The sequence below is a fragment of the Patagioenas fasciata genome, chromosome 33 (assembly GCF_037038585.1).
Source record: "Patagioenas fasciata isolate bPatFas1 chromosome 33, bPatFas1.hap1, whole genome shotgun sequence".
NCBI classification, from domain to species: domain Eukaryota; kingdom Metazoa; phylum Chordata; class Aves; order Columbiformes; family Columbidae; genus Patagioenas; species Patagioenas fasciata.
The window spans coordinates 2,097,218-2,117,790 of record NC_092552.1 but is presented as its reverse complement, the minus strand read 5'-3'; the positions used below and the strand labels follow the sequence as shown (position 1 = coordinate 2,117,790).

The 20,573-nt window shown below is 48.4% G+C and overlaps 1 protein-coding gene across 1 annotated transcript; it reads right to left on the bottom strand.

Moving 5' to 3' along the window:
- Positions 1 to 567: 567 nt before the first annotated feature.
- On the bottom strand, positions 568 to 20,049 carry LOC136115815 (dynein axonemal heavy chain 9-like). Its single transcript, XM_071800789.1, has 13 exons — positions 19,785 to 20,049; positions 16,239 to 16,391; positions 14,902 to 15,027; positions 14,031 to 14,270; positions 12,780 to 12,940; positions 11,591 to 11,747; positions 10,085 to 10,189; positions 7,278 to 7,435; positions 6,835 to 6,973; positions 5,343 to 5,630; positions 4,657 to 4,867; positions 2,258 to 2,385; positions 568 to 1,783 (listed from the first exon to the last, which is right to left on the bottom strand). The coding sequence occupies exons 1-13, from the start codon at positions 20,028 to 20,030 to the stop codon at positions 1,619 to 1,621; spliced, it is 2,277 nt and encodes a 758-aa protein (XP_071656890.1). The 5' UTR covers positions 20,031 to 20,049; the 3' UTR covers positions 568 to 1,618.
- Between the last annotated feature and the right edge of the window lie 524 nt (positions 20,050 to 20,573).

Below are 20,573 nucleotides of genomic sequence, written 5' to 3'. Positions count from 1 at the left end.
GTTGGTTCTACGATTTCTGAATTAAGCAAGCTACCAAAACACTCAGCTCAGGGTTGCCTGCAGCTAATCCCGTGGATTTCACGCTCTGAGACAATGTTCAGCAAACAGAATGGGAAACGTCCGATTGACTTTGCTACCAACAGTCAAAACCAACTTGGTCCCACAGAGAGAAGTTCCCTAGCACAATGTTTAAGTCCTGATTCCAGACCCTTCTGACACATCCCCCTTTTGGCTGACATCTCCCATGCTCACTGATTTTTCTTTTGTTTTTAAAGGAAAGTGCAACTATAGGAAGCAAGTAGAGGATGGGAGATGCTCCCTTAAGTTTTCTGGGACTCTACTTTGGCCAGTCCTCACCACAGTATGAGAAAGAGAATGGTTTCACATGATGATAAGCAAGAACCACATGACTTCCCTGTGGACACTGCTTTAAAGCCAAATCAAGCCAAGAAGCACTAGGACCCTTCCAAATACCCAAGTTCTTAATGAAAAATAACTTGTGGAGTGGGCTCAGGTCTAGCCTGACACATCAGGAGGCTGAAAAGCTTTCTCTTTGGGATCTGCCGGAATTATTTTCCAAGAGATAGAGAGTTGATACAGGAAATACAATAAAAATCAAATCAAAATCAGATGAAAACCAGATCTGACCAACACGATACAGGCAGGAGCGTCACTTTGCCCACCTCGCCCTGCTGGTTCTCTGAGCTTAAGCCAATGATGCTCAGGGCTTCCAGGGGCAAGGAGGATCATGTGCAGCACAACCCAGCGCAGCACAGCTGGGCTGGACAGTGGCAGGTGTCCCCATGCCCTCACCACGGGTGACACAATCACTCATCAGATGGTACCTTGTTCTGAGGGTGTCCAGGCAAATGGGCAGGTACTTATCAAACAAAACGGTCAGGTTGGCTCTTTCGGACTGGATCTCTCGCCTGTCGATCCAGCTGCTCACTGGAGGATTCCAGCCCAGATCCGACGGGTTGATGTACAGGATCCCTTTAGGCCCAGGGTAAGAGAGAACATATAGTAAAGACATAGCAGAAACTGTTCCTTTCTTCCAGCAGAGTTTACCAGGTACTTTCACACAACTAAAACCCTATCAAATATGACGGGACGTCCCATTACCTGCCCCCTTTTCCTGCCCCACTGCAGAGTAGAAACATGAACAGTGAAGAAACTTCACCCTTGAAACCACGGCGCTTTTCATGACCTTGCCCTAAATTCAGAACATTGTCTTGTCTGAGCAGTTTCATTGCTCTGGGCCCCATTTCCCCATGTGTAAAACTAGGGGACACCTCCATTCCCTTCTCCCATACTTCATGCACTTCTTCAGAAGATCAAGAACTCTTTGAGACAGATACTGTCCTTCTCCTCATAAAGTCCATCCAAAGGGCTTTGCACAACAGGAGCACTCAGCAACGCTGAAGCCATGATCACCCACCAACAGTCAGAGTGCTCTGGGTAAATCTCCAGGATGATGACAGCTCCACATGTGCATTTGGGGTCAGGATCCTCAGTTTGTCTGTCAGAAACCTGCCCTGTCCACCCACGGCCGCTGTGATCTCAGGTTGGGTACTTGCAACAGGAGTCAAGTTGGCCAACAGAAGACTGGTTAATGGCACTAGATCCTCCTGGGTTCACGGCAAATCCCAGTGCGGAGCTCAGGCCAGGACTCACCCGCTCGGGACACGGTTGCTGGGGTGGCTGTGCGCAGGTGGCTGATCTCAAACACCAACCGCATCGTTGGGTTCAGAGGGATTCTCTCATTGCTCGCCAGGGTCAGCACCTGCATTGGGCAGACAGACAGACAGAATGACATCTTCCCCAGGAACAGGAATGAAAAGCATTCAGCACTTTGCACTAAAAAGCTTGGTTGCTGCCAGCACAGTTCCTTGAGGGAATGCAGCTGATTTCCAGCAGGTAGTAGAACTGTCTTCCACGACTCAAAGGAACAGCACTCCCTTCGAGCGGCGGAGAAAGGTGTGGAATTATGACCCCACCCTATTTTTGAAGGGCCTGGAGTTATAATCAGGACATCTGTGATTATCCATGAGCCCAGTTCCAGGAAGGGAAATTACAATGAAACCATGATTTGAGCTATTTCCCCTCATGCACCATTTTCTATATGTGATATTGTTTGGTGTATCTGAAGAAACACAACCGCATTATTCTAGGAGGTGTTATTTCAGCATCTGCATTTTTAGGCTGAACCATGCCATGCAGTCAAAGAATATCTCCTTCTTTAACTTATATTCATTACCTTATTATCATCCATCACAGTATTAAGAGACTCAATCCACACTGGATCAATATCTCCATCTAGTACCATCCACTTGGGACCGTCATGCGTGATGTTGGCCAGCTCTCGCATGATTGATGAAAACAGGCCTGGGAGGGTGACAGGAAGATGGTGATGAACACTGAACTTGACACCTGCTCTAACGGTTTTCTCCAGCAACACAGTAAAAATTACTCTAATTAATGCTTTCCTCTCAAACATGCAAAACTCTATGTGCCTATACGTAAATATTACTATATCACAATACGGTTCTAGTTTGCTTTAAAGTGAAAAAAGGGTTATCAGTTATCACTACTGAAAATGATTGCAGACCTACGCACGAGCTTCATTCCCACCGAGAATCATAAGGGATAAGAAAAATGTAGAGTAGCTACTCAAAGGCAAAAGGCGGCATGAGTTATACAATGCAGAGAAAACCACCTGAATATGCCTAGGAAATCCTTATAAATATTTTTTTGTGGCTCAAAGTATATCAGGGCAATCAAGATGCATTAAACGCTGGGTCATGGCTTTAGTGAGACTGAGGGGAGAACAAGCACAGAATGACATTGAATGACAGAACAAAATGTTGGTAAAATCAAGGAGAGACAGGATACAGAGTCTCAAGGGGAGTAAATAATGAATGTTAAGAAGACCACGAAGGCTGGGAATAGAGCAGCAGCACTGCAGAGCAAATGAAAACTCCACAAAACTATTGCTCTCCTCTACATGTGAAAATACCTCGGGAGATGCTGGTCTTCATGAAAAAACATCAGGCAAACATTAAAAAAAAGCCTCTCTTCCAGTGAATTGTGACAAGAACTCTTTTTTTTTTTCTTTTTTTCTCCAGGACAAGCTATTTCTTTGTGATCCAGATCAGGAACAGCTGGTGGCACCATCTGACTGAAGACAAAGCTTGTGCTCAGCAAATGCAGAACGGCTCACCTGGAACAGGTGTGTGATCCCGAGACTGGGTCAACAAAAATAACGCTTCAGCGCCTCTGCCTCCAGCCAGTTCCTTACGTGTTGGACACACGCCTTGGGAACCACTCCGACACTATTAGCATCAGAAACAGTTGCTGTCTCAGGGCATCAGGGCTTCCCTCGGATACACCGCGGCAGCGGGGAGAGGAAAGCGCCTCTGTCCTGACCTTGTGCATCCACAGCACACGGCTCTCTTGGGGTTTAAAAGAAGAGTTTTGTTCTGCAAAGAACACTTTTGGGATTCCCATATGGGACCTTTTACCACCTAACATGTAGGACCTTTTCAACTTCTGATAATGTGACAGGATAAAACTGGGGAGCGGAAAAGCAGGGGCTGATCTGTAAGGGAACAGGTCACCTCTTGCTAGGCTGTGGTGAAGATTGCCTTGCTGGTCTTTGACAACATGAAACAACATTTTCAGGAATGGTTACTGCAGAAAATATCTGCCTTGAAAGCTCAGGGAGGAGTGCCACTATTTCATTTAAACCATCGCAGGCCAGAAACCACTGGACAGTCACCTGTAAAATGTCCCTCCTGCTGTTCGGTGTCACCGCTGCCCTCGATCTGCAGCCACTGCTGCAGCCAGTCTGCACAGTTCAGGCTGTACCCTGCACGTCCCTCTGCCACTTTGATTTAGGCTCCCTAATTACAATTAGAAAGAAATTAACCTGGCATTGGAGCAAAGCAGGGGGTCGGGAAGGGTCCATGGCGGGGCCAGGGGAGGTGGGTGGCAGCTCATCTGCTGCTGTGGATGATTCATGGTAATGTCTTCCCTCACCTCCCCCACACCTCCCAAACCCGCCGCACACGTAAATCGAAGCTGCCTTTATGTATCAGTCACAACCCAACATTTCCACTCCAGATTTTCTGTAATCTTCCAGCAAGTTTGAAATGTTCCTCAGGAGTAAGCAGGATCAACAGCTTGGCAAACACTGGTGTGCTACAGAGATCGGGCAGCCATACCGAGTGGAAAAACTGACGTTAAGGCTGCTGTGCGTGCTATCAGCAATGAAAACCTGGGGATGGGACATTTTTTGGGGTCCCAGTGCACACCACAGTGCAGGAGGGACATCTCTTCCATCACTGGTCCAGCCAACTCCCAAAACCTGCCTGCCCCACTTAGGAACTGGTAAGTGTTGGTATTAATGGGCATTAAAATTATTCTTAGGGCAATAGGATCAAGTAGGCTTATGCTATATTTCCCATTTGAAGATCAAAGAGCTAAAACATCCTGTGTATCCTTTCAACAACAAACTGTCATGTGGCTGTAGGCAGCAGACAAGCACCTGGGCTCTCAGACCTGCCCATGAAGAACCAGTCACCCTGCTGCTGCTCGGGAAATTCATTAAAAATACCCGTCTTTATCTACATATTTCAGACATGAAATGACATTTACCGTCTTTCCATTCTCTTGTTGCTGGGTTAATGATGCCAAAGAGCTCATCATTGGTGACTGCCTTGGGGTTGAGGTCTGTCCAGACAGGACGTCGCTTCATTATCTGGTAAGTCCTGTTCAGGGATCTCATCACCTGAGACTTGCCCGTGCCCGCGTTACCCACCACGCAGACAGAGTGCCGGACCGTCAGCAACTCCTCCAGCTGCACCACCTGAGAAAAACACTCCCAAATTTTAGACAAAGATGCCAAACTGAAGTTCAGGTCTATAAAATAGGTCCCACTGGGCCACCTCTTTAGAAAGACGTGACCCTGAGACACAAGCAGATTTGACAATTGAGTTTGGTCCAGCCACTCTAATCACAATGGGTGAAATCCTCAGCCTGCAGATAAACTTTCAGCGCTGTTTATACTTGACAACCACCACCTGATGAGGCCCTGCTCTCCAGGGGCTACACTTTCATGAGCCTACAAAAGTTGGCCCCTTTGGAAGCCCAGAGACTGATCCAGTGCTGACTTCAGGAGCAGGTGCAACTGCCTCAGACCCAGCACAGCTGACTGCCCTCCAGCGAGATCTGCCTGCAAGGACAATGCTGTGCAGAGCTCTCTTTGTAGAAGCAAAGCTGTTTGAGAAAACCCAAATGATTTGATGGCGATGTGGGTGTAGCAGAAGATCTCTTGGTCTTACTTTGAGCACAAAGTTGTCCTCAGCCTGCAGCCGGAGGTCCAGCACAGCCTGCCTCACAAACGACTCAAAATTCAGGTCACGCTTCCGAGGCACATCCAGTGCAGGGAATAGATCCCCAATCAGCCCCATAAACACCGGCACATCATCCGGCACAATCTTGGGGATGTTGAAGTCACGAAGAGAGCGCATCAGAACCTGGTCTTCGGGTCGCTCTGGGTCATCTCGCTTGAGGGAGCCAGCAACAACTAGCACTGACTTAATGGCACGCAAGCCCCAGTCGTAGTGATCCTACACCAGAGGAAGAAAAAAAAAGAGGCATGAGTTTATGCTTAGACAGTACCATGTAGGGTGAAGAACCACCATTCCCAAACTGCCAGACTAGTAAGCAATGAAAATACATCTAAATCTGTTATTTGCATTGTGGCCAGAGACCTTCTCCAGCCTGAGTGACCTGGTTTCCATCTCAGTAGGTGAGATTCCCGTCAGGGACAGTATTAAAGAGTCAAATAATTCAGCTGTTCAGACCATCACATGGGCTCACAGTTGGCAGTAAGACAGCAGCAGGATTTGCACTCCAGAGACCAAAGCAATTTGTTTCACCTAAATCATAAAGCACCTATAGCAAGGCCAGCCAGCCCCCTGCATCTGCAGGAGCCACCAAGGTGAAAGGCTTGTGAGTCCATTATGAGGCCCCAAAGACCCAAGTTTCTCCACCCTGCCCATCACAAGATGACAAGCCTGTTTGGTCTCAGAGGAGGTCCAGGAATAAGGGGTCAGTAAAGACATTGCTGAAAAAGTACCACAAAACGGCATGAGAAGAACTCTCAAGCCAACAAACAACTGTTCATATTTCTGTCCTGTTAACACCCTCCAGAGCACAGCTCGACAGCTGACTGCTCTGTGTGGGAGGCCATGGCTTCCACCAGGCCCCTCAAGGCACAGCACCAAGTTTCTGCGACAGAGCATATCCCACCCAGCCTCATGCTGGCACAGCCAAGATCAGGTTTGTATCATCAGGAATCCTGATTCAGGTCTCCTCTGGACCCAGCTTCGATCTACACAAATAATGACAAGGAAAAATCTGATTTGCTTTGCACTGACAGTAACTCTAACAAGACCTGGAACCAGCCTAAGGCTGAACTCAGAGAGGGACACCATAAACCCTTTGCAGGCAGGAGAATCAATAGGAAGAGACTGGAAAGCAAAAGGTCACTGAATACTACCCCAAACATGGTGTCATTTAAACTCACTGAAAGGTCTCCCATTAATGCAGCTGGTCAAATGCTTTTGTCCCTGCAGATGCTCCAGTAAAGCAGTCTGAAAATTTTATTGCTCCGATGATCACCAACCCTCTCCTCCCCCAGCAGCCAGTGCAAATGCAGTCATTAAATAAAAGCTGTGAAACGTTAGCCATGGAGCTGAGCAGCACAGTGCCATGTTTCTGCTGATTTTGGAGATTCATCATACCACTCAGCCACAGAACCAGGCTCACCTGCTTGGACAGGAGCTCTTTGCAGAGTTGGTAGAGAGTAATGAACTTCCTGGCTAACACCCGGGCCTCGATGAATCCCTCAGCCACCAACATAATTTCACAGATCAGCTCAAAGTCTGGCACAACCATCGCACACGGCCTAAAATGACAGGTGAGGAGGCATCGCAGAACAAGTATTTCTTGACTACAGGTCTTACAGGCAGCGCATTTGCAGCTTCATCTTCTAGGCCTTCTTTTACGAGCCAGGTCACCCTCTGCCTTCCCCACGACAAGGGACAGAGCTCCTTTGCCCTGCCTGTGCGTGCCCAGACCCAGGCCTGTTGTGCAAGGCTTAAACTACCTGCGAATGCCCTGTGCAAGTGAATTCCCCAAGGACGTGAGGTCGAGCCTGGATGTTCCAAAAGACAGTTTCTGCCAGGTCACAAACCCTGACCTGGACTCACCTGGAGAGAGCTTTTAAATTCTCAGGTAGCTCTGTTCGCCCTGCGTAACCAGGGTTCATGGTGATGAAAATGCCTACTGATGGTACTAAGTTGATGTCTTCTCCAAGAAAATTGAAGGATTTCTTCTTCTCCCGTATTGCATCCTGCACGCTCTTCACCTAGAAATCAAGACAGTACTATAGTATCAGCGTTCACTTATGAAAAACACATCAGACAACGGTGCTTCCTTCGTTACTCTTGGCCTCGTGACAAATGGGGCTAATCACTGTTTTATTTTTTACCGGCAGCATAAAGCTTTATACACTGTTTGGAGTACATCAGCATGGCAATATCAATTTCCCATCTCAGTCAAACTCTGGCAAAGCAGAAAAAAGAGCTGAAGAGAGTGGAAAGTCAAAATGCAAAGGAGTTGCAAGACTTCACACCTTTGCTCCATGAGACAATGATGAACGTGGGTCAGGAAGAGCAACTCAGGAGCGGGAAATGTCCCCAGCACTGCCTGCATTCACCTTGGCTTTTGACATCACCTGTGGGACACTGCTCAGCACATCTCACAGCAAAAACACCACCAAAGGCTCCACCATCTCTGAACCAGCCAGCCCAGCAGAGGTCTGATGTGTGAGAGAGACACAGGGCAGTACAGGTATCCACAACATAGCCAACACCCAAACGCACTCCCCAAAGTCTATCACAATATGGGCCCATTATTCCCTTTACCCATCTCACCTCTCCCCACACAGCGTTGCTCTTCAGGACATCCCAAAACCCTCCTGTGCCTGCTCCGTTCCCTGACCAGGCCCAGAGAAGGGGTAGCACCTCCCAATAAGCTTGGCCTCAGCTCAGTTGTAAACTGACCACTTGATATCACTTTTAAAGATTTTGGGACATCAGACGTTTGATTTAAAACCAAAACCAGAAGGCAGAAGCTGTAAAACCTCTCCTAACACCTTCACTCACTAATATTATATTGTTTTTTATATTTGCCTGATTGCAGCTTTGTTCTGCTCATTCCTCTCCTTCCGAAGAGTTCACCTCTCTGCAAACAGCACCTCAGCGAGGGGCAAATCTCTCTCTATTCACCGCTCTAACCTCACGACTGTTTGCCATCTCAAAGTAAAGCAATTAATCGAATTTTTCCCTGTAAGGAACCATATCGACATCAGCTGCATGAGTAAGACAGCCAATTAAACATCGCCATGGTAACACTCCTAATAGCAGCCAGGAGACACCATGATGGAACGACGGCCGTGCCGCTTTCTTCAGCTGCCACGCTCCAGCCAGGAGCGAGGGAACCATTAGCAGTTGAGTCATTCCTGGGCTTCTTTTGTTCAGCTTCCCTTTTTATTTCAAGATCCTCAAAGACTTTTTTTCAATGACAACTTTAAACTAGGACCTGACGGAAGAGAAATTGAGAGGGAATGATACATAAACTCTTGTACCTGCCTGGGGCTTCTCTGGGATGCCACATAAGGTACCAATTCTGAGTGAAACAGATGAGAAGAATGAGGAGTTCATGGAGGGGTTCAGAACAATGTCTTTGACCGAAACATTTACAGAAGTGTAGAAACTTCTGAGCTTTATATCTTTCTATAACACTGAGCCCAAAAGGGAGTCCAGGAACAATTCAGCACCTCAATCAGATATTAGGATCCTAAAACACGCACTCAGCTGACAGTTGGATCCTGAAGAACTTGGGCACTTTGGCACCTCAGTTTTCTGCACTGAAGCCCCCCAAGGCTTCCCCTGTATAAAATAATGCCAGGTTTCCTCATGGGCTGGTAAGAGGAGGGGAAGGAGGACGCGAAGTGACAGATTATATATATAAGCACGAGAGCACAGGACTTTCTGGCACGATGGGGAGGCCAGTCTCCCTTCCAGCCCTTCTCCAGGGATGCTGCTGCGCTTCACACGAGACTCACCAACACAATGCACTGAGCAGCTGAACTACAGAGGAGATGAGAAACCATTCGCCAGGGGAAACACCCATGCCCAGCTGGGCACCGCTCCAATAGCTCTGTCCCAGGTTTAATCCCACGGTGTCAGGGTACCCTGGGCAAGCGCGTCAGCAAGGGCCGCAGATCTGCCCCAGATTCCAGCTCCCGAGTGTCACCAGCTGACACTGGCTTTTGGGAGCACCACGGGGCTGCACACATTCCTCCAAGGAATGGTGCCAGTTGGCCAGGAATACCTTCCAAAGCCACTTGGCAGAGCTGTCGTTACAGACACCAGAACTAAATCCACAGCCATATAGTTTTGGAGACAGGTTAAGAAAATTAATCCTGAATGTATTCCCATTTCCTGAGTATGACACACAACCTGTGCCTGACCAGGGGTGATAAGGAACCCCCAGAAGTCCAGCGGATCTGCCCCAAACACCCCTCTTCCCCTCTGTGAAAATTATTCCCTACATTGCAGACTGAGCAGCCGCAAGTCAAGGCAGCTTCTCTGTCTTGAAACGATGTGCTGCAATTATCTCACAGCAGATTAATGACACGAGTGCTTTCCTGAGGAGGAACAGGTACAGAGCCATGGTGCGTAGTGGTCTGGGAAAAGATGCTACAAAGAATTGTCTTGGCACAAATGCTGTAACTGGGGCAAGAAAAGTGACAAATATCTTTGCAGCACGTAACTGCGACATCTTGGCAGTGCTGTGATATTCATGTGATTAATCTTGAGATCTAATCCCACACCTGCCTATACACAGAACTGAAACCGGCAATATGCAATTGCCATTTTTACCCTTGCTCCAAAGACTGCAGAACGGCTCTGCTCTGTTTGTATTTATTTATGAGTGTTTCTCCACTCACCTGTACAGCAACCACAGAAAGGACCTCAACTGAGATCCTGTTAAATTCATCAAAACAGCCCCAGGCTCCCGTCTGGGAAAGGCCTTTGTAAATATTCCCACAAGACTGGAAAAACAAAACAAAAACAAAGATTACAAGAGTGAAATCATAAATGGAATCAACTCCAGCAAAAAATTGATTTTATTTCCCAGCCTGTTTATTTATAGCAATTTACAGTCTATTGTGGGTATTTAGAAAAGTGCATGGAAACAGCAGGCACAACTCAATTATAATATTTATAGCTCTGCGCAGCTTGCCACTTTATCTGCTAATTGCACTTTCTCGATATATCTGTGCACCAGTTTCATTTAAAGGTCACTTGTGCTGAATTACTGATGGTCCCGTTTCCTGGGAGAGCCCATAAGCTAAATGAAATATGATCCGAGGCTACCAAAATCACTGTACCGTGCCAGACTGGCAGAGAGCAAGACTCAGCCTAATGATTCAGTGCTCTGTAGCGGCTGAAGGTTCACTATGTTTTGGGTTTATTCTGGGAGAGGATCCTGAGAAAACCAGGACAGGTCCCTCCCCGTGCCAGGGGCTGCCAGGTCGCGAGCACGCCGAGAAGAAACGACCAGGGTCCAACTATCAGCACAGCCTTGGTCTCAACTGAACAGACCAACATTTTTGAAGAATTACACATGAAATCTAACTCCAGAAAGGAAGGGAAATGCATAATGAGGCAGAGAAGATAGTTCGGGTCTCTGCCTCCTGAAGAACCTTGTGCAAATCTTAGAGAAGGAACGGGAGGAGAAGGAAAAGGCATTCAGCTTAAAGGAGTGTAGCAGGGATTTGGAGAGAGGTGATCACAGAATCCCAGGCTGGTGGGGCTGAAGGGACCTCTGCAGATCCCCCAGTCCAAGCCCTGCTCACGCAGGGTCACAGAGCAGATCACACAGGTGGGTCCAGGCGGGTTTCAATGTCTCAGAGAAGGAGACTCCACACCCGCTCTGGGCAGCCTGGGCCAGGCTCTGGCACCTCCCAGCAAACAAGTTTCTGCTCATGTTCAGATGGAGCCTCCTGTGTTTCAGTCTGTGCCCGTTGTCCCTCACCCTGGCGTTGGGCACCACTGAACAGAGTCTGGTCCATCCTCTGACACCCACCCTGAGATATTGATCCATTGATCAGATCCCTCTCAGCTTCTCTTCTCCAGCTCAACAGCTCCAGCTCTCTCAGTCTCTCCTCACAAGAAAGAAGCTCCAGACCCCTCAGCATCTTTGTAGCCCACTGCTGGACTCTGTGCAGTTATTCCTTCTTAAACTGGGGAGCCCAGAACTGGACACAACTCCAGATGTGGCATCACCAGGGCAGAGCAGAGCGGAAGGAACAACCTCCCTTGACCTGCTGGTCATACCTCTCCTAATGCACCCCAGGTACCATTGGATTACTCTCATCCTTCAGGTTTGCTCGGGCCCTGAGCATCCCCAGCCCCATGTGACCGCACTGCAGCCGAGGTGGGAGCCATACCTTGTAGTCCATCTGCTCGGAGCAGTTAAACACGTACACCATGATGCCCAGGGCTCGCCCCAAATCTTTCGTAGTCTCCGTCTTGCCAGTGCCCGCAGGGCCTGCAGGTGCTCCGCTCATGGTCAGGTGCAGTGACTGGGTCAGGGTGATGTAACATCTTTCACAGTGAATGATGAATGAAAAAAGGAAATATGTCCAATAGGTCAACTGTGGGCTGCAGGGCAATAGCACTAGAGCATTGCACTCAGCAGAGCCTCTCCTCTGAAAAGCTGTACGTGAGCAGGGGTCATGTCTGAGCTGAAAGCCTTCTTGGCATTAATTACCACCTCTGCTCAGCTCTGTTTTCTCCAAGAGATACTCATCTTCCACCAAGGTCTGCCCAAACCTCTTCATGTCCAGCTTGTGTTCTCTCTGGATCCTCATACAACTCATGGATATTGGGCACATCTCAGGCAGTATGAGAAAAGGACAGCTTTTCTGGAAGACCTGTCACTGACAGAAACCTGCTCAGGTGGCCTATGAGTGAACCCAACTCAAAGCTGCAGCAAGTCCCAAAGTTTCTCCATCATGTTGATGATGGACACTGGGGTGGTGTCCACATGTGAGTATCTATACTACCTGTATAAGCCACAGAGGTGTAGTCAATATAGCCAACCAAACCTGATGATACCTGGGGGCTTGACGCAGCTGACTAACACAGGTGACTAGAGCCACCTGAGATGCTCTTGGTTGCTGAAATGTCACATAGGGTGGAGAGATATGACAAGGGGTCCATAGGAGACTTTTACACTTCTGGATTGGCAGCTGGAAGCCAGGTGGGACAACACAGAGTATCTCAAGTAACCCTAGGTGTCCCCACTGAGGCAACCAGGTAGATGTCTGCTTCAAGATGGGATGAAAGCTCTCTAGACTCACCAGCTTTATGGACTGTGGACATCTTGTGCACAGGAAGACACCCACAAGTGTTTTAATGTGTGAGCTGAATCCCACCCAGGGATCTGATGTACAAATTCCCCAGAGGGTACCACCAAAAACCAGATAAGAGTTAGAGCTCGACCGCTGGAGTGCTGGGACATGGAGACAGAACAAGAGGGATACAGGTGTCTGAACTAAATCCATCTTTGGTTGGCATCTCTCTCTCTACCTGTGTGGCAAAGCCCAGCTATGACATTGTGTCCCAGGGACTTACCTGTCGGTCAGCGGAGTGATCACAAGCCGAGGGGTATTGCCAAGGTATTCATAGGAGTACAGGAACTGGGCGTCACAGATGTTGGCAAAGCAGTGCCGTTCCTCATCTGACCATCTGTGCCGGAGCTGTGACAGCCAAATGAAGGCCTGGGCATTGTCCACCTGCAACACACCCACAAACACCATCACAGGAAGGCCGGGGATGCCAGACACATGCAGCTCGGGGGCCAAAATAGCGACTGCTATAAAATTTTCATGGGGGATGACTGGTCCTCACTGCAAGGCAGGTGTGGTGAGGAAGGCCGCCTCCTTGCAATGCGGTGAGAAATGTCACCTCCCCATCTCCCATCAGTAAAGGGGGGGAACCAAATTAGTGACCACATTGGTGGGAGAGGAAAAAATTAATGGCCAAGAGAAAGAGCCTTACAAAAAGACTCCTGAATAGATTTAAGAAGCAGCAAGTCATGAAGAAGGTCTCATAATGCAACCAGAGTGAGAGAAGGAGCAGAGGCCATCTAGACAAGGAAGAGGTTGCAGACAGCACCAAGGAAACAGACTGGGGACAGGTGGACAAAGACAGGCATGGCCAGCGCTCTCTGCACAACCAGCAGGCAGGTCCAGATGCATCACTTCACCCCAGGCTGGACCGAGGCACCACTGAGCCCAGCTGAGCCTTGAAGACAGAAACCCTGTGAGCAGCCTGGCTGCCTCTGAGATGACACAGATGAGGGAAGAGCCACAACCCAATACATTCAGGGCATCTTCCCACCCACCTGCAAGGCTAAACACTTGGCATGGTGTCAGGGACAGGGGAGTAGTGTGGGAGAGGTGTTGCAGGAGAAGGGAGTCCCACATAAGTCCCTGTGGCCCCACACCAGACAAAGGACGCTACAAAGAACAAAGCTTGAATGCTTTTTCTTACTTTCTAAAGTCAAAACTGAGACTGAGTCCAGCAGCCTCCCAACACACCACCATCATCCACCAGCACATGTCTTGGCACCAGGACGCAGTGCCGCGCTCTCACTCCTGGTGTGAATCTGCAGCAACTACAAGTTGGTGTTGCAGGGCCATGACACAGCACAGCTCTGCAGGCTTACAGGGGCTTTCTGCACACTTACTACAAACATTGTAGAAATAAATTTAGTCATACGTCTCCCACTGAGACCGGCAGTGATCTGAATGGCCAGTGGTTGGGCCCCCTGAAGCCCCCTCTCCAGCACCCACAGAACTGTGCTGAACTGCCAACACCAACCTTCTGTGCTATCATCTTTGCCACCACATCCCGAGCATGCACGTCGATGGTGCAAATGGTCATGATTTTCTGTCTGTCGCCCTTGGAGAGCTGCCCGATCAGCATGGTAACGAGGGTGTTCAGCTGGGTCACTTGCTTCTTGTGATATTCCTTCATCGCATTCTCGTAGCCTTCCTCCACCCTGGCAAAGGCAATCCCAACCTCGGTTGTCCACCAGATCTGGGTGCAGCAAAGCGCCACCTAGGGAAATAGGCTGGTTCAGTATCAGGGAAAATACCAAAGCTTCCTTATGTTCAAGAGTGTCGGATCCACAGGGAGATCAAGGATGAAACATCCGTGACATGAAATTAAGTATTTTTTCATACAGTAGTCACAGCAGACAGTACAACAAGGATCTGCTCCATGACATTCATTTAAAACACCATATCAGTGATAGACACATTTAGCAGCTAGTTATAAGTAAATCAGCACCTTTCACATGCCTGACACAGCAGAGGAGGAAGAGTTGGAGACCACGAGGTTGTCAGAGGTGCATCTGAGGGGCTCTTCACTCTTATCAGGCCTCACCACTTTGCCTTCCTGCTGCACCTCTCACTGCTCTGGCTGTACAGACTGCACTGCCCAAGCCCCTGGGCTCTGTCACCCAACCAAGAGCCCCAACCAGAGCATGGAGCTCAGCCTGAAAACTCCATCGGGAGACCGCCAGGATAAAGGACAACTCATCCTCCCTCTCTCCTGGATAGCAAGGTGGAGGCCAGAAACATGCCTGTCCACAGCTGCTGAAAGAAGGGAAGGGCAGGACTGATGGGGAACCCAAGAGCTACCTTTCCACGAGCCAGCCTGAGTGGTGATAAGAAGCAGTGGCAGATACCTGGGCAGGATAGTCAAAGAGCCATTGTTCCCTTGGTTTTTCCTCATAAGCCATGACGGCTTCTGTCATCTCATCTCTCACAGTAGCCCTCATGCTGTCTAGTACATGACTGAGCCAGACTTCAACCTGGAAAAGAGATTAAATCCCAGTAACACATTTGCTCTTCTTAAGTGCCTTTGGTAATTAGTGAAGATAGGAAATGAGGCAAGCATCTCAGTTCTCTTTAGACTGGACATGAGGGAAAGGTTCTTCACCCAGAGGTGCTGGACACTGAACAGGCTCCCAGGGAGGGGTCACAGCCCCAACCTGACAGTGTTCAAGGAGAGACTGGACAACGTCCTCAGACACACGGGGTGAATTGTGGGGTTGTCACTGCAGGGACAGGACTTGGACTCCATGATCCTGGTGGGTCCCTTCCAGCTCAGGACATTCTATGAGTTAACCAAACCTCACAGCCTCCTTCAGACTGGGGAGATTTGGCTAATTCTGGTACTGTAGGATTAGCATCTACTTCCAGACACCAAGAACAGAAGACAGATTTTTTTCTTGAACTCTAGCTACAGGAGGAACCAAAATGAACTCCGTCAATGAATAATTTGGTCAGGTGTGTTCCACCTCCAGGCCATGACAGAATCCCTGGTGGGATGTGGGCAGTCTGCCAGCAGCAGAAGAAAGATGCTGCCAAACTTGGGAACACAATTCCTGCTGAATTTCATATTTCACAGGCAAAGCCCTCAACAAGAAGACAGACTGAACGCAGCAAGCTCCATTGCTGGGGAGCTCAGTAGCCGGTATTACGTACTTTAGCTTCCTGTAATAGACCGTGCAGAAAGGTGAAACTACCAGGATAGATAAGCTGAGCAGTAGCTTGATTCTTACATTTCATACTTTCACTCGTGGTATGAAATAATGAAGACTTGAGAAACAGGTAAAAGGCCTTCTCCTGCCAAACACACCCGTGCAGAGGTACTATGGAATAGCTTAGTCTCTTTTCAGTCTGCATCCCCTCCCTCACCGAGGATATTTGTAGCAAGCTTTAAGACTAACCTTCAAAAGGTCTTAGAAAAAATCAAATTAAAAACCTAGTCAGAAAAATGGCACAGCTCTTTCTCTCACAGTGGACTGCGACATCCACGTCCCCCCTTAGTGAGGACCTATCCAGAGTGACACGAAAGGTTGTGGTGTAAGGAGGTACTAAATCACCACCTCTTCCAGCTTTTCTCATGCACCAGGGGAGAGCAGTGAAGCTCTATGACGTCTTGGCAAGGGATCTCACACGAGGGGCAGGGGAGCAGACTCCACCGGACAGTTCTGATAGACAAGGACTTCCCTCTCACCTGCCCACTGCAGTCACAGGGCTCGCTGAAGCTGACGTACTCCTCCTCTCTACTGTACATTCCCAGGCCAACCTTGGTTGGCTTTTGCTCAGAGTCCAGCTGGAATTTCATCCTGGCCAAGCTGTCAAAGAGTTTGGAAAGATGACGTTGCACCTGCAAAACGGGTTGTGTAAATAAAGCAACCGAGATAGGACGAGCGGAATGAAGATCACTATACATGTCACAAGCAAAATCATGTTAACAAAATATCTTGGATATTTAGGTAGCACCACATCTTCTCAAATGTGGCCAACATACTGCCAACAAAAGCCTCTTGCTGTCTCTTGTAATACTTCCACCTATTTCTACGTAATTTAGAAAACAGACATGCCTTAATAAATCATGTTTCTCCATTGGGAAATCTTCCATACAGAGCAAAAGCATAGAAAACATTGAAACACCTCATGACTCCTACCCCAAATTTCCCTACATGTAGTGATGAGAAGTCTGTAGCCATTTCTCCACCTCATCCTATTCTCAGCACAACGTGGAGTTTTCTTCACTATGAACTTTCCTGTTTTTCCACTACTAGAAACTGATTTTGTGCTAGTGAAATATCCTAAATTCTCTTTCATGGAGAAGAAAGATCTTTATTTCTGCCTAAGACCTATGATAAACAGCCCAGACCTCCTATAGAACAACCATGTTCACCAAAAGCACTCTTCCAGAAGGAAAAGAATAATTCAGTTCTTTCCTGTTCACCTCCATCTGAGTCTGCAAAGCCAACAGGGAGATGCTGTGGGCTCTCAACATCAGCATCTGCCTGCTGGGAGCTGAGCAGGTCACCAGCACTTCTTCCAGACCACTGCGTAACACACAACTGCATCACTGCGCGCCCCACGCCAATGAAGGTGAGATTCTCCTAGGACTGACGTCCCCACAGAAAGGGGAAGCTCCCAAAGCAGTCCCAGACAGGAGCTGCCTCTCTCAATTACAGCAGAGAGGTAGAAAAACTCCCACAGGGGAGATGAGAAATGAGGGAAAGGGACCTGGGGGTCCTGGGGACAGCAGGGTGACCATGAGCCAGCACTGGGCCCTTGTGGCCAGGAAGGCCAATGGTACCTGGGGTGGGTTAGAAGGGGGTGGTCAGTAGGTCAGAGAGGCTCTCCTGCCCCTCTGCTCTGCCCTGGGGAGACCACATCTGGAATATTGTGTCCAGTTGTGGCCCCTCAGCTCCAGAAGGACAGGGAACTGCTGCAGAGAGTCCAGCGCAGCCACCAAGATGCTGAAGGGAGTGGAGCATCTCCCGTGTGAGGAAAGGCTGAGGGAGCTGGGGCTCTGGAGCTGGAGAAGAGGAGACTGAGGGGGGACTCATTCATGTTTACAGATATATAAAGGGGGAGTGTCAGGAGGATGGAGCCAGGCTCTTCTGGGTGACAACCAGTGACAGGACAAGGGGGAATGGGTTCAAACTGGAACACAGGAGGTTTCACTTAAATTGGAGAAGAAACTTCTTCTCAGTGAGGGTGGCAGAGCCTGGCCCAGGCTGCCCAGGGAGGTTGTGGAGTCTCCTTCTCTGCAGACATTCAAACCCCCTGGACCCCTTCCTGTGGAACCTCAGCTGGGTGTTCCTGCTCCATGGGGGGATTGGACTGGATGAGCTTTCCAGGTCCCTTCCAACCCTGACATTCTGGGATTCTGCGTGAGATGCCCAATGCTCTGATGCTTTCAGAGAAGGAAGGGTGGAGGTGGATTTGTCCATCTAATTCTGACTCACTGACTCACAAAGAACTACAACCCTCCCTCTCATGAGCTGTGCTGCAAGTGGATGCAGCTTCTCACACACATACAAGCAGGGCCAAACCCTGGGAGGTGCTAAGTGACTCTGAGAAGCACAGGGCACTCAGCATCCCCCCAGATCACAGAATCATTTTGGGTGGAAGAAACCCTCAGGATCAAGTCCAGCCATACCCTAGCTCTGGCACTAATCCATGTCCCTAAGAACCTCGTCTAAATGTCTTTTAAACCCCTCCAGGGATGGTGACTCCAGCACTGCCCTGGGCAGCCTGTTCCCATGCCCCACAGCCCTTTCTGGGAAGAATTTTTTTACAATATCCAATCTGAACCTCCCCTGGCACAACTTGAGGCCATTAAGCGTATCTTGAGGCCATAAGCTTATCTCTTTTCAAACCGTAAGTAAACCGTAGAAACTTTTTCTTACATGTAGAAGCTTCTGGTCACAAATCCCCAGCTGCCCCTTCCCAGACCCTGTCCAGCCTGGAGGGTTCGGACACAACCCCAGCACTTGCTGCGATCCTGCTGCCAGAGCCCGAACGCACCTGAATCTGCACAAGTTCAGCACCCAGTTCACGAGGATAATGTCATTGTGTATTTAATCCTCCTTTAGGAATCATCAGACTTTGAAACTACATTGGGAAGGCTGAGAGTGTATCTATGTATGATACTGCTTGACATTTACTTTGATTTTACTGCAAATACTTTTGAATAACAGAAAACACCAGGAATTTCTTCTTACTCAACAGAGCATTTCAACACAGTATCTTTGCTTCCTGTGTTTTTTTTTTCCTCTTCATTTTAAATATCAATCAACTATGTATTTATGATACTCTGTGGGCTGAAATCACCCAGCAGCAGACACAGATAGAAGCAGCGTTAAAGGTTAGAGGTAAACAACAGCATTTCCAAATACACATGCAAACCTGCTCCATTCCTGTGCTCACATCAATACTGAAAATGGTGGAAAGCCTGAAGAAAGTGAAAATACTCGCTACCAAAAGACAGAATTAGGACTTTGTTCATCATCCAACACTCGCCTTTTGCTGTGAACGTTTTGACTGGTTTTATGCACCAACCTCTGAATAAAAGATGCGTCCCAAACAAGGCCAAGCAGAGCTGTGCAGGGGTGGGTGGCAACCCAAGGAAGTCCTGCCTTGGCCACAGCCACTGTCTGACCACCAGCTGTCTTACCTCTTCCAGGCTGTGTTCTGCTCTTCCCCTGTAAACAGGCCATCCCAAAGACCTTTGCATGGGGGAAGGAAGAAGTGGCTGACGAGCAGATGTCTCCTCTGCCTAAAAACAGAGACGTCTCCAAGCCCTCGGTTGTCAACACTGCCACATTTGAATGATCGGTCTGTGGCTCTTTCAACAACAGATGCTGTTTGCTGGCATCCCAGCTTGGGGAACCAAGCTCAGCAACAAGTTTTGGCTGAGATCCTCAAGAAATGGTTTCCCCCAACCTCACTGTATCCCAGCAGAAACAAACCCACTGTTTTTATGGTATCAAGAACATAGCTCTGCTCTGTGCAGTGCTTTCAGAACCATCTGCAAGCATCACCAGGGACAGATGGGACAACATACAGTGTGCGCATTGCCTTTCAGAGACGACAGATGAAGGCCAGCAGTGAAAGAGTTATTGTTAATCCAAGTGAGGGTGGGAGAAAAGGCACTCAAGAAAGGATAAGCTACAGCTGAGTCCCTAGACAGCATCTTCCACCCTGACATTACTGACAGCTGGAAAATGTGAAGGTGACATAGTGCAAGGCTTACCAGCTGTGGGTTGGTGCCATTGGAAAGAATATCCAATAAATCTGCTGAAGAAACAAAGTAAAATCTGGGAAAGGCCAATCTTTTCATGTCCAAATATTCAGCCAAAGCCTTCTCACACAGGGACAACCTGGGGAGAAGAGCAGAAAAATAGAGCCCAGGACAGGCGGGTGAATATCCTTTAATGTGTCGCGCTACAGTTTGGGTTATCGAGCAGATTCTCCCCTCCCATGGGGAAATGCCAGACATGAGCTGAGCCTGCAGGCTGGTCCTTTACAGCATTTTCCAAATAGATAACAAAGCACATAGTAACTCATAGATCTCTCTCCACTCCCAAGGGTCAAACAGACAAAGAGTCAGAGAATCCTCACCAAAAAGCAGAAACACAGGTGGAAGAAGAGGCTAGAAAGGCTTTGCAGTCTGACTTACTGTTTTAGACAAGCTCTCAACTGCCACAGGTGATTTCACACTAGGATGAAAGTTTCCAAAACTGCTTTTATTCTAATGAGCACATTTTAAAGTCTGATTCAAACCTACTCAGCTTTTTGTGCTTGTGAAGCCTGAAAAGAAACTTGTTTGCTCCGTTCTAAAATGAATCTCTCAGTGTTTACATGTTAAACTGCTGCTGAGCTTTCAAAGTTCATAAATAACACGCAGTTAGTCCTCTGTGGGGAACACGGGCCTTATCTGTTTAGGAAGTAAAATTAGATCTCTATTTTAAATGGATAGTTATTACTGACACAACAGCTATCACGTTAACTTGTTAGGTGTGTTCCAGGTAGAGTAGCTCAT

Excerpts from the sequence above, each read along its gene's own strand:
- LOC136115815 (XM_071800789.1), bottom strand. The coding sequence starts at position 20,030 with ATGTCTGGCATTTCCCCATGGGAGGGGAGAATCTGCTCGATAACCCAA. Across the intron at positions 7,436-10,084 it reads TTTCTGTGGTTGCTGTACAG|GTGAAGAGCGTGCAGGATGC; the intron begins GTGAGTGGAGAA and ends CTTGATTTCTAG. Across the intron at positions 6,974-7,277 it reads AATTTAAAAGCTCTCTCCAG|GCCGTGTGCGATGGTTGTGC; the intron begins GTGAGTCCAGGT and ends CTGTCATTTTAG.